General features: G+C 43.4%; 1 protein-coding gene across 1 annotated transcript in view; it reads left to right on the forward strand.

Moving 5' to 3' along the window:
• The window catches only part of LOC139545147 (secreted frizzled-related protein 1-like), a 56,613-nt gene extending 47,363 nt beyond the window's left edge, over positions 1-9,250 (forward strand). Inside the window, exon 3 of the mRNA XM_071352591.1 lies at positions 7,284-9,250. Coding sequence (XP_071208692.1) covers positions 7,284-7,423 — 140 coding nt within the window. The 3' untranslated portion in view covers positions 7,424-9,250. The remainder of the gene's footprint in view (positions 1-7,283) is intronic.
• The last annotated feature ends 4,253 nt before the right edge of the window (positions 9,251-13,503 follow it).

Here is a 13,503-nt window from a genome sequence, read left to right on the forward strand (position 1 = left end):
TTCCGGCTCTCACAGACCTGTTAGTTTTTCTTTAAGAAGCCCTCCTGTTCTCCACTCATTACCTGTATTAACTGCACCTGTTTGAACTCGTTACCTGTATAAAAGACACCTGTCCACACACTCAATCAAACAGACTCCAACCTCTCCACAATGGCCAAGACCAGAGAGCTGTGTAAGGACATCAGGGATAAATTGTAGACCTGTACAAGGCTGGGATGGGCTACAGGACAATAGCCAAGCAGCTTGGTGAGAAGGCAACAACTGTTGGCACAATTATTAGAAAATGGAAGAAGTTCAAGATGACGGTCAATCACCCTCGGTCTGGGGCTCCATGCAAGATCTCACCTCGTGGGGCATCAATGATCATGAGTAATGTGAGGGATCAGCCCAGAACTACACGGCAGGACCTGGTCAATGACCTGAAGAGAGCTGGGACCACAGTCTCAAAGAAAACCATTAGTAACACACTACGCCGTCATGGATTAAAATCCTGCAGCGCACGCAAGGTCCCCCTGCTCAAGCCAGCGCATGTCCAGGCCCGTCTGAAGTTTGCCAATGACCATCTGGATGATCCAGAGGAGGAATGGGAGAAGGTCATGTGGTCTGATGAGACAAAAATAGAGCTTTTTGCTCTAAACTCCACTCGCCGTGTTTGGAGGAATAGAAGGATGAGTACAACCCCAAGAACACCATCCCAACCGTGAAGCATGGAGGTGGAAACATCATTCTTTGGGGATGCTTTTCTGCAAAGGGGACAGGACGACTGCACCGTATTGAAGGGAGGATGGATGGGGCCATGTATCGCGAGATCTTGACCAACAACCTCCTTCCCTCAGTAAGAGCATTGAAGATGGGTCGTGGCTGGGTCTTCCAGCATGACAACGACCCGAAACACACAGCCAGGGCAACTAAGGAGTGGCTCCGTAAGAAGCATCTCAAGGTCCTGGAGTGGCCTTGCCAGTCTCCAGACCTGAACCCAATAGAAAATCTTTGGAGGGAGCCGAAAGTCCGTATTGCCCAGCGACAGCCCCGAAACCTGAAGGATCTGGAGAAGGTCTGTATGGAGGAGTGGGCCAAAATCCCTGCTGCAGTGTGTGCAAACCTGGTCAAGAACTACAGGAAACGTATGATCTCTGTAATTGCAAACTAAGGTTTCTGTACCAAATATTCAGTTCTGCTTTTCTGATGTATCAAATACTTATGTCATGCAATAAAATGCAAATAAATTACTTAAAAATCATACAATGTGATTTTCTGGATTTTTGTTTTAGATTCCTTCTCTCACAGTTGAAGTGTACCTATGATAAAAATTACAGACCTCTACATGCTTTGTAAGTAGGAAAACCTGCAAAATTGTCAGTGTATCAAATACTTGTTCTCCCCACTGTATATGTAATAGGTAGTATCTGTATCCTAGTTTCAAATAGCTATTTTGATGTTGTTTTCCTGGGATTGTCTACAGCATTTTAACATGGGAGGAATGGGTTAATACAGGCTACATTTGGGTCCAGTCGTAGAATTCTTGGAATGGAGTAAATTTGGCAGATCATTCATATTAATCTCACTACTTTTGACCAACTCAGGCCTCCAAGGCACTTTCTTTTCTGGACTTGTAATAGTTTTAAATGTTTCCTTGTTGTTCTCAGAAGCATCTAATCATGCCTTTAAACTTCTGCATTTGCTCAAGCAGACAGCAACGAATGGCCCTCTGTTAAAACACGGGAGGTGTTTTTCTCAAACATGAGGCTAGTATTTGAGATGGTTCACAGCGAGAAGGGGGATGTTGAAGCACACTCACTGCACCAACTGCCATGTGTTTTTCAGTAATAGCCGTTCAGTTTAAGAGTATGATGTCATGGTAGGTTTGCTGTTCCAGTAACTATATTCCTTCATTCCATCCTGTTTCTGCTCTCTCATTTGATAGGATTCCCGAAATACATGAAAGATTGTTACATTGCCATGTCATTTACAGGGAAGGAAATATTAGCAGTAAAAATATAAAACATTAGGTCAGTGTAAGCTACACACTCCACCACTCGAGTTGAAGTTAAAATGGTTGGCTCTGAAGAATCTGTATCCTCGTGAAGTAAAACATTAGCACCTCATTTCGACACTGTGAAGTTTGACTAATTTATAGAACTCCTATTTGTCAGCTTTCAACATGAAGTTACCCGTAACAATCTCTCAGTGATTATTTTCCTCACTGTCACTGAGCACTGGGCAAGGCAAATGCAAATAAGCACCTCTGAGTAAAGTGCGGTGATGCCAATGTCAACCCAGTCATTTTATTTTTGGAAGCTCTTCTATATTTGTCACCAGTGTGACCAACCACCCCCAAAATTCCAGACTGACTTGTTCAAATATTTGGGTAAAAATATGAGACTGAATAATTTGTCAGTGAAAAATGCATCAAACCGGTCTAAACTACAGCAATGAAAATCTGAATAATTCCTTTGCAGCTGCAGTGTCAGATGGTATGATATTGGTGGGAGATTCTATTTATGTAATTGTGTGCAAATGTAATAGCCTGGTCCCAGATCTGTTTACGCAATTTTATTCTTCTTCTTCTTCTATTTCTTCTCCATTGTCACTCCTTGTCATGCGTTTGGCGTGACAATTCCACTAGGAGTTTGCAAGAGAGCAGAAACAGACTGGTATCCAGGCTTCAAATGTAAACATTGCTGCAGCCAACGTGACTCAAGACCTAGACTTGAGTCTAGCACACCTGAGTGCGTGTTGTCTTCAATGACCCCTGATCTGAAAAGGACTGGGTAGGTTGAGGCATTGTAGGCAAAACTAAATTCTGATAGCTGTAGCATATTACATAGCAGGTGATAGAATTCAAGGATCACTTTTGTATTCTGGAATCTGAAATCTTTTATTTTTTAATAAGTACTGTATTCCGAGTAGGCATGTTCATTTTACACACTAGATCAATTTATTCCTTCACATTTTGCAATATGACTTTTTGTGTTCAGGGACACAGCAGACACTTTGACCACACCACGCTATTGCCTTACATATAGCCAGTTATTTGAGATTACATTAGACCATGCAGCCCACATGAAGTTGATGAATGCAGCTACATGTAGAAGACATGTTTATAATCTCCTATAAGTCTTCTATGTTTTGTCCAGAGAGCACAGTAGCCACATGAGGAAATTCATTACTTTCAAGCAGCCTACCCCATGTTGACATCATAAAGTTCAGTTATTGCTCAAATGTGTTCCGCAGCTTTGCATGTCAACAATTTTAAGGGAATTTCCTAAACAATCTTCCAACAGAGAAACCACCAACAGCTGTTGCATTATGGGGAGAGCAGAGCCATCTTACATCTTTATTGATACTAAACCTAATACTCATACTAAAAGTGAAGATAAAAAAGGGCATTTTTATGGGAGTAGTTCGATGTGCAGTCTCATTCATCCGTAAATTACTTTGCATATATTTCCTGTTTCCATAAACAGTGCTGATTTAGATCCATGGATGTGTCTCAAATTGCACCCTATTACATATTTAGTGCACTACTTTTAACCAGGGCGGTTGTGCACTAAATAGAGAATAGGATGCAATTTGGGACGCAAACCATGTTTTCTCTTGTTTCAGATTTCTATCCCTGAGAGGTAGCTACACTGAGAGGTCTACTTCTCCTCACATCACATCTGCAGGGCTGCTCTGCTCTGCACAGTGATTAGTCTCCATGTCTACTCTACCTTCCCCTTCCAAAACAGCTTTGATCTCCAGCCGCCTGGTTGCTTTGTTATCTTGATATATTTATGAAAAAAAGACAGCTTTATAGTTTTTTCCATCTGAAATGAACATTCAGCACATTACATATTTACTTTTCCATCTTGGCAGCGTCTCTTTGGAACAGGACAAAGTTATAGGTGGTCTTTAAAAACATTAACAGAATCAGTAGCTGTAATCATGAAAGGGCATGATGTAGAATTTCCATAGGCAGCAGTGAAGAGTGCACATGACACAGAGATGATTCGCAGGTACCCCAAGTGAAAAATGACCTTACTGTATGTAGGCTAAACCATATCCCAGTCATAAACTATATGTAGGCTATACCATAGACCAGTCATTAACTATATGTAGGCTAAACCATATCCCAGTCATTATCTATATGTAGGCTATACCATAGACCAGTCATTAACTATATGTAGGCTAAACCATATCCCAGTCATAAACTATATGTAGGCTATACCATATCCCAGTCATTAACTATATGTAGACTATACCATAGACCAGTCATGAACTATATGTAGGCTATACCATAGACCAGTCATTAACTATATGTAGGCTATGCCATAGACCAGTCATGAACTATATGTAGGCTATACCATATCCCAGTCATAAACTATATGTAGGCGATACCATATCCCAGTCATAAACTATATGTAGGCGATACCATATCCCAGTCATTATCTATATGTAGGCTATACCATAGACCAGTCATTAACTATATGTAGGCTAAACCATATCCCAGTCATTATCTATATGTAGGCTATACCATAGACCAGTCATTAACTATATGTAGGCTAAACCATATCCCAGTCATAAACTATATGTAGGCTATACCATATCCCAGTCATTAACTATATGTAGGCTATACCATAGACCAGTCATGAACTATATGTAGGCTATACCATATCCCAGTCATAAACTATATGTAGGCTATACCATAGACCAGTCATGAACTATATGTAGGCGATACCATAGACCAGTCATAAACTATATGTAGGCTATACCATAGACCAGTCATTAACTATATGTAGGCTATACCATAGACCTGTCATGAACTGTATGTAGGCTATGCCATAGACCAGTCATTAACTATATGTAGGCTATACCATAGACCAGTCATGAACTATATGTAGGCTATACCATAGACCAGTCATAAACTATATGTAGGCTATACCATAGACCAGTCATGAACTATATGTAGGCTATACCATAGACCAGTCATGAACTATATGTAGGCTATACCATAGACCAGTCATGAACTATATGTAGGCTATACCATAGACCAGTCATTAACTATATGTAGGTTATACCATAGACCAGTCAGGAACTATATGTAGGCTATACCATATCCCAGTCATAAACTATATGTAGGCTATACCATAGACCAGTCATGAACTATATGTAGGCTATACCATAGACCAGTCATGAACTATATGTAGGCTATACCATAGACCAGTCATGAACTATATGTAGGCTATACCATAGACCATTCATGAAATGAAGTTTAAATTCAAAAAACTTCACCATTTCATCACAAATGTATACTTCAACTTGAAATGTTGCCCTGTACCATACTGTAGCATAGTTTATGGTCAAATTGATCATTGACTTAATCTTATTTGGATTATTTCCTGTTATGTGTCAATTCTGTTTATACATTATTTCAGAAAGTTAACATTCACTAGTATGTCTTTGTGTGTTATTATCAGTGTTGGGGAGTAGTGAACTAGATGTAGTTCTACTAGTAGTTTAACTACATTCTACAGTAGCTTGGTGGTAGTTGAGCAACATTCAGATCTAGGTAGTGTTTTCACTAGTTAATTACCTGTTTAGCCTTGTAGCGGTCTAGCTAACTACTGGAACTACACGCTGCTTTTATGGCAAAATAACATTTTGTTGAAGAAGGCATCAGACCTGTCTAATTCTCACTTGATACGTGTGTTTAATAGGCTATATTATACATTCTGTTAACATATGACACCAAAGGGATTTGTTGTAGCCATTTGTAATCTGTTGGCAGATTCGCACAGGACAAAAATGATGTACACTAACGTTCAAAAATTTGGGGTCACTTAGAAATGTCCTGGTTTTTTAAAGAAAAGCAAATTTTTTGTCCATTAAAATAACATCAAATTGATCAGAAATACAGTGTAGACATGGTTAATGTTGTAAATTACTATTGTAGCTAGAAACGGCTGATTTTTAATGGAGTATCTACATAGGCGTTGTGGTATCCCAGAAGGTCTACCCCGGGGGATGGTAATAGAGGGGAGGTACGTGAGGCAACGTTGGCGTTGGAACATCATATCTACACCCGTCCGGGAGAAAAAGTGCATAAACAGCCATACCGGATACCAGAAGCCCGGAGGATGGCGGTCCAGCGGGAAGTGACGACAATGCTAGAAATGGGGGTACTGGAGGAGTCATACAGTGAGTGGTCTAGCCCCATAGTGCTGGTTCCGAAACTGGATGGAACCGTCCGCTTCTGTAATGACTTCCGGGGCCTGAACGAGGTCAGTAAGTTCAATGCCTACCCAATGCCCCGGGTGGACGAACTGATCGACCGCTTGGGATGGTGAGATACGTCAGCACCTTGGACCTGACGAAGGGGTACTGGCAGGTGCCACTGGCAGCGGCCGCCCAGGAGAAGACTGCCTTCTCCACCCCTGGGGGGCTATACCACTACCGGGTTCTGCCTTTCGGGCTCCACGGGGCACCAGCAACCTTTCAGCGACTCATGGACCGCGTCCTGCGGCTGTACAGTGAGTACGCAGCTGCTTATCTGGATGACATAATTGTGCACAGTGACAGTTGGGAGTCACATCTGGGTAGGTTACAGGCCGTGGTTGATGCGCTAAGGGATGCAGGTCTGACTGCGAACCCCCACAAGTGCAAGCTGGGCTACGCTGAGGTGTAGTACCTGGGCTATCGGATCGGGAGAGGAAATGTCAAACCCCAAGAAAAAAAAACGCTTCCATTAGGGGATGGCCGGTCCTCCGAACCAAGAGGCAGGTGAAGTCATTCCTGGGGTTAGCAGGTTACTACAGTAGATTTGTACCTAACTTTGCCGCAATAGCTTCTCCCCTCACAGACTTAACAAAGGCATGACTACCCCAGATGGTGCGATGGACGGAGGACACAGAGGCGACGTTCCAGGCCCTGAAGGATGCGCTATGTTCGCACCCGATACTCGTCACACCGGACTTCTCAAAAAAACTCCTGGTCCAGACAGACGTGTCTGACACAGGGGTAGGGGCAGTTTTGTCCCAAGAGCAGGAAGGCGAGGAGCACCCCATCATGTATGTCAGCAGGAAGCTCCTCCCGAGGAAGAAGAAATACTCGATTGTCGAGAAGGAGTCCCTCGCCGTGAAGTGGGCACTGCACACCCTCAAGTATTACCTCCTCGGGAGGAAGTTCCCCCTGATCACTGACCATGCCCCCCTTGTGTGGATGGCAAGAGGTAAGGACACGAATGACCATGTCACTCCCTGGTTCCTGTCCTTATAGCGACTCTCTTTCTCTGTCATCCACAGGTTGGGGGCCCAGCACGGCAATGCGGACACCCTATCCAGGAGGGATGCAAGCCCTGAGCATGCCTCCCTGCCAGTCAGGGCTAAGGGGGGGTGGTATCCCAGGAGGTCTACCCCGGGGGATGGTAATAGAGGGGAGGTGACGTTGGCTCCCTCTGCTGGGAATACGGGAGCTGGGCACCCCGACACCGACAGCTCTAAGTGGAGGTAATTAGAGGATGGTGCCAACCAGCCGTGGACGCCAAATGAAAGGAGCACGGTGGTACACTGCGAGGGAGGACGGGGAGAGACTGACACCAAGCGAAAGGAGAGAAGAAGGACCGAGCCAAACCTCAGTGATTTTCTTTGTTATGTTTATTTTCTGTCTTAGTAAAGTTGTTTTTGCCTCCCTGTTTCTGTGTCAATCTCTGCACGCTCAACCCAACACCCCACGGTTTACCACAGCGTACAGAGGCACGTTTTCAGCAACGTTCGCTCCTGTGTTCCAATGGCACGTTGTGTTAGCTAATCCAAGTTTATCATTTTAAAAGGCTTATTGATCATTAGAAAACCCTTTTGCAATTATGTTAGCACAGCGGTTGTCCTGATTAAAGAAGCAATACAACTGGCTTTCTTTAGACTAGTTGAGTATCTGGAGCATCAGCATTTGCGGGTTCAATCAGAGGCTCAAAATGGCCAGAAACAAAGAACTTTCTTCTGAAACTTGTCAGTCTATTCTTGTTCTGAGAAATGAAGGCTATTCCATGCGAGAAATTGCCAAGAAACTGAAGATCTCATACAACGCTGTGTTCTACTCCCTTCACAGAACAGCGCAAACTGGCCCTAACCAAAATAGAAAGAGGAGTGGAAGGCCCCAGTGCACCACTGAGCAAGAGGACAAGTACATTAGAGTGTCCGGTTTGAGAAACAGACGCCTCACAAGTCCTCAACTGGCAGCTTCATTAAATAGTACCCGCAAAACACCAGTCTCAACGTCAACAGTGAAGAGGCGACTCTGGGATGCTGGCCTTCTAGGCAGAGTTCCTCTGTCCAGTGTCCGTGTTCTTATGCCCATCTTAATCTATTTTTTTTATTGGCCAGTCTGAGATATGGCCTTTTCACTGTTGATGTTGAGACTGGTGTTTTGCGGGTACCATTTAATGAAGCTGACAGTTGAGGACTCATTTACAACATTAACAATGTCTGCACTGTATTTCTGATCAATTTGTTGTTATTTTAATGGACAAAAAATTTGCTTTTATTTCAAAAACAAGGACATTTCTAAATGACTCCAAACTTTTGAACGGTAGTGTATGTGATGTGTTGTGCCTCTGCTCGTGCTCATAATTACATTTCAGATATACATATGATAGTTTTTCACAAAGTAGTTTGGATGTAGTGAATTACTTTTAAAAATAACTTTAGTTAAACTATATTTTTCTTCAGGGTAGCTTTAGTGGAACTTAACTTCTTCCAGTGTGAAGTAATTGGTAGCTTGGTGAACTATCATTTCAGAGTATCTTCCCCAACACTGGTTATTATACCATGTAGTTCAATTTATGAGAAAATAAGTACATTTTCTCTCTAAATTGTATTCTCAGCCTGAGGGGTGGTGGGCTCCACAAGAGGAACATGCACGTTTTGATCATTTACAACATGACACTTTTCCCCATGCCAGATGGAGCAGGGAAGTGAAATAGTTAGCTTTCTAGAAATACGCCATAAACATTACATATGGTAATGGGGTGTTTAGTGTGTGAGAGGAAATTAGAATGGTAGCTTAGCCCTTACGTAAACAATTATTTTAGCTGGCTCTAACATATATTGACTGTCTGCGTGGCTTGGTTGGTTGAATAACCTAGCATGTTGGAGAAATTGGTGTCATAGTTTGAGTGAATGTCTGTGTAATCAAAAAGAATGGGCTAACATGTAGTTTGAGGTATGAGCATATGTCAACAGATATCACTGTAATAAATGGTTCTGTTGTTTAACCTTTTGTGCTTTGCTTAATAGTTTAATCTAGAATCATGCCTCCGGCAAAACTGATATAACAATTGCCTCCCAGAATGCTATCTGCGATGGGAATATCAAGCCTGAGCACAGCTTTCCGACATCAGATGCTTTGTTAGCAATATGTCAGTTGATTCTACACTTCTTGTTTCTTCTGATTAAGTAAACAAGAAATCATCAACAATTACCAAAATGCACATAAATTAAATGTCAGAATGATATTTAATTGGGAGAAGTTTCCAGCACACTTAAAATAAAAATCCCTTGAGGCCTCTTTCACACACACACATGCACATGCACACGCACACGCACACGCACACGCACACGCACACGCACACACACACACACACACACATGCAATCAAGTACACACGCACGCACCCCCAACACACAGACACACCTCTACACACGCACACATGCATTCGTCCATTTTTATAGTAGGGGCAGCAGGTAGCCTAGTGGTTAGAGCGTTTGGCCAGTAACTGAAAGGTTGGTGGATCGAATCCCCGAGCTGCTATGGTCAAAATCTGTCATTCTGCCCCTGAACAAGGCAGTTAACCCACTGTTACTAGGTTGTCATGGCAAATAAGAATTTGTTCTTAACAGACTTGCCTGGTTAAATAAAAATAGTGGTCCTGCTTTATGAATACGGCTGTGTGTGCCCGCTCTCTCTGCCAGTAGGCAGACTAATGAAGTGGCAGATCAGTCCCATGGTCATAACAATATATTTTACAGTGTGGGTGTTCTCTACGTACAGTTACTATGTATAGGTCTATGAAGGGATGTTGCTAAGCACAAGGGATGTGTCCAAAATATAGGGAATAGCAAGCGATTTGGGACACAGTCAAAGTCTCCGTCAGCCATTGGTGTAGCACCTGGCTGTGACTCATAGTGATTTACAATGTGCTGAAGATCTGCCAAGAGCTCTCACATACAAAGCAATTAGACTCATATTGCTTGTTATTCTGAATCCATTTAGTTAGCTTAGTTCAAACAAGTTCAGGAAAAAAGAGTCCCAGACCCCCTCATTCATTCATGAGTAGCCTAGTTTGTGTCAGATTATCTACAAAATAGATAGTGTCCAAGGATCTTTTAATGTTATGCTTCTCTGACTGACAAGAAATGTTCTGATGTAATACATGCCCAGTACTGTAGACCTAATCATTTACATGTTCATTACCATATGTTTTACTATGCTCCCTTTTAAATGGGGTTGAATATCAGCATGAACCCTTGAGGAACATAAATAGCCCTCTTTTGCTACAAATATATCCTGTCCCATGATGTAAACCACATTATGATCTCAGTTACAATAAAAATAGAGGAATGTCTGCCTGAACCTTCGTAGGTACCCCGCTCCCAGGGGATCGCTGTAGACTGAGGGACAATCCCAAGTGTGTCTAGAAAAAAGCCTGCTCATATTTCAGCCTGCTGAATGGAAGATTGAACTCTTATTTGTCCAAGCCTGCAGGCTGCATAATGAACTACATCATGTTTCTGTTAGACCAGCAGTGCCAGGTAATAGATCGGCTGTGTCAGCAAAACATTCAAGACATTTGGAGGGTAGAGTAGGAGTCAGAACAGTACTGCTGTGATCCTAATATATATATATATATGGATCTTGTGTCCCCTCGGAGCAGAGTACTAAACCTCTCTGTAACAGCAAGCCACAGGAGGAATATTTGACCTGACAGTTGAGAAATAACTTGCCACCTTCAGGTAATCTTGAGTTCCCTCCCACAAATTAATGGACGGGACAATTATGACAAATAATCACTAGTCATTCCTGTCTTTCATCTCTCTCTTTTGCTCTCTCTCTCTCTCTCTCACTCTCTCTCGCTTTCTCTCTCTCTCTAACACTCTTGCCCTCCCCTCTTTCTCTCTCTCTCTCCCTTTCTCCCCCTCTCTCACTCTCTCCCTCTCTCTTTCTCCCTCTCCCTTTCTCCCTCTCTCCCTCTCTCTCTCTCTCAGCAATAATTCCTCATTGTAATGGTCAGTAGAAGAATTAGGAAACACTATCTTGCAGAAACTTGAGGCCTGTGTTTATGGAATGGAAACTCAGTGCCAGTAAAAGAATGTTAAACTGTATAAATAAAATGGACAAAGAGGGACACTGAACTGATGGTGATTCAGTTATCGTTGTCCAAGCAGTCAACAGGATCCAGTTAGTTCTTAAGCCCTTATATGGAGCTAATGTGTGGCTTCAGATCTCCCTCTGTTGGTAGCTGTATGTCATTATTACTGGGATAGTTTAATTATCTTATTGTATAAAGGGAAAGGGGAATCAGAGAGGTGCGGGGGGCTGCCTTAATCTGAAATGTGGATCAGAGAACCAGGGAGGTGTGGGGGGCTGCCTTAATCTGAAATGTGAATCAGAGAGGTGCGGGGGGCTGCATTAATCTGAAATGTGAATCAGAGAGGTGTGGGGGGCTGCCTTAATCTGAAATGTGAATCAGAGAGGTGCGGTGGGCTGCATTAATCTGAAATGTGGATCAGAGAACCAGGGAGGTGTGGGGGGCTGCCTTAATCTGAAATGTGGATCAGAGAACCAGGGAGGTGTGGGGGGCTGCCTTAATCTGAAATGTGGATCAGAGAACCAGGGAGGTGTGGGGGGCTGCCTTAATCTGAAATGTGGATCAGAGAACCAGGGAGGTGTGGGGGGCTGCCTTAATCTGAAATGTGAATCAGAGAGGTGCGGGAGGCTGCCTTAATCTGAAATGTGAATCAGAGAGGTGTGGGGGGCTGCCTTAATCTGAAATGTGAATCAGAGAGGTGCGGGAGGCTGCCTTAATCTGAAATGTGAATCAGAGAGGTGTGGGGGGCTGCCTTAATCTGAAATGTGGATCAGAGAACCAGGGAGGTGTGGGGGGCTGCCTTAATCTGAAATGTGGATCAGAGAACCAGGGAGGTGTGGGGGGCTGCCTTAATCTGAAATGTGGATCAGAGAACCAGGGAGGTGTGGGGGGCTGCCTTAATCTGAAATGTGAATCAGAGAGGTGCGGGGGGCTGCCTTAATCTGAAATGTGAATCAGAGAGGTGCGGGGGGCTGCATTAATCTGAAATGTGAATCAGAGAGGTGCGGGGGCTGCCTTAATCTGAAATGTGAATCAGAGAGGTGCGGTGGGCTGCCTTAATCTGAAATGTGGATCAGAGAACCAGGGAGGTGTGGGGGGCTGCCTTAATCTGAAATGTGGATCAGAGAACCAGGGAGGTGTGGGGGGCTGCCTTAATCTGAAATGTGGATCAGAGAACCAGGGAGGTGTGGGGGGCTGCCTTAATCTGAAATGTGAATCAGAGAGGTGCGGGGGGCTGCCTTAATCTGAAATGTGAATCAGAGAGGTGCGGGGGGCTGCATTAATCTGAAATGTGAATCAGAGAGGTGCGGGGGCTGCCTTAATCTGAAATGTGAATCAGAGAGGTGCGGGAGGCTGCCTTAATCTGAAATGTGAATCAGAGAGGTGTGGGGGGCTGCCTTAATCTGAAATGTGAATCAGAGAGGTGCGGGAGGCTGCCTTAATCTGAAATGTGAATCAGAGAGGTGTGGGAGGCTGCCTTAATCTGAAATGTGAATCAGAGAGGTGCGGGAGGCTGCCTTAATCTGAAATGTGAATCAGAGAGGTGCGGGGGGCTGCATTAATCTGAAATGTGAATCAGAGAGGTGCGGGGGGCTGCCTTAATCTGAAATGTGAATCAGAGAGGTGCGGGGGGCTGCATTAATCTGAAATGTGAATCAGATAATCAGGGAGGTGCGGGGGGCTGTGTTTAATTGCTAAATTGTAATTTTTTCGCCACTATGGCCTATTTATTGCCTTACCTCCCTATTCTTACTACATTTGCACCCACTGTATATAGACTTTTCTATTGTGTTATTGACTGTACGTTTGTTTATCCCATGTGTAACTCTGTGTTGTTTGTGTCGCACTGCTTTGCTCTATCTTGGCCAGGTCGCAGTTGTAAATGACAACTTGTTCTCAACTCGCCTACCTGGTTAAATAAAGGTGAAATAAAATAAAAACATCGACATGCCACGTCATCAGCACCCAGAGAACAGTGGGTTAACATACTGTAGGATATGCTGCTTAGCATATGCTTTTACCCACAGCGACATACAGTACAGTGAGTGAAGAAATTGTAGTAGTTTTGGTATGTGATCCCTACATGAATTGGAATCACAATCTGCCAAAGCTATACAACTTAGTTTAGCTCTTAACCAACTGAGCCACACAGGATCACTA

The sequence above is a fragment of the Salvelinus alpinus genome, chromosome 19, assembly GCF_045679555.1.
Source record: "Salvelinus alpinus chromosome 19, SLU_Salpinus.1, whole genome shotgun sequence".
In the NCBI taxonomy this organism is placed as follows: domain Eukaryota; kingdom Metazoa; phylum Chordata; class Actinopteri; order Salmoniformes; family Salmonidae; genus Salvelinus; species Salvelinus alpinus.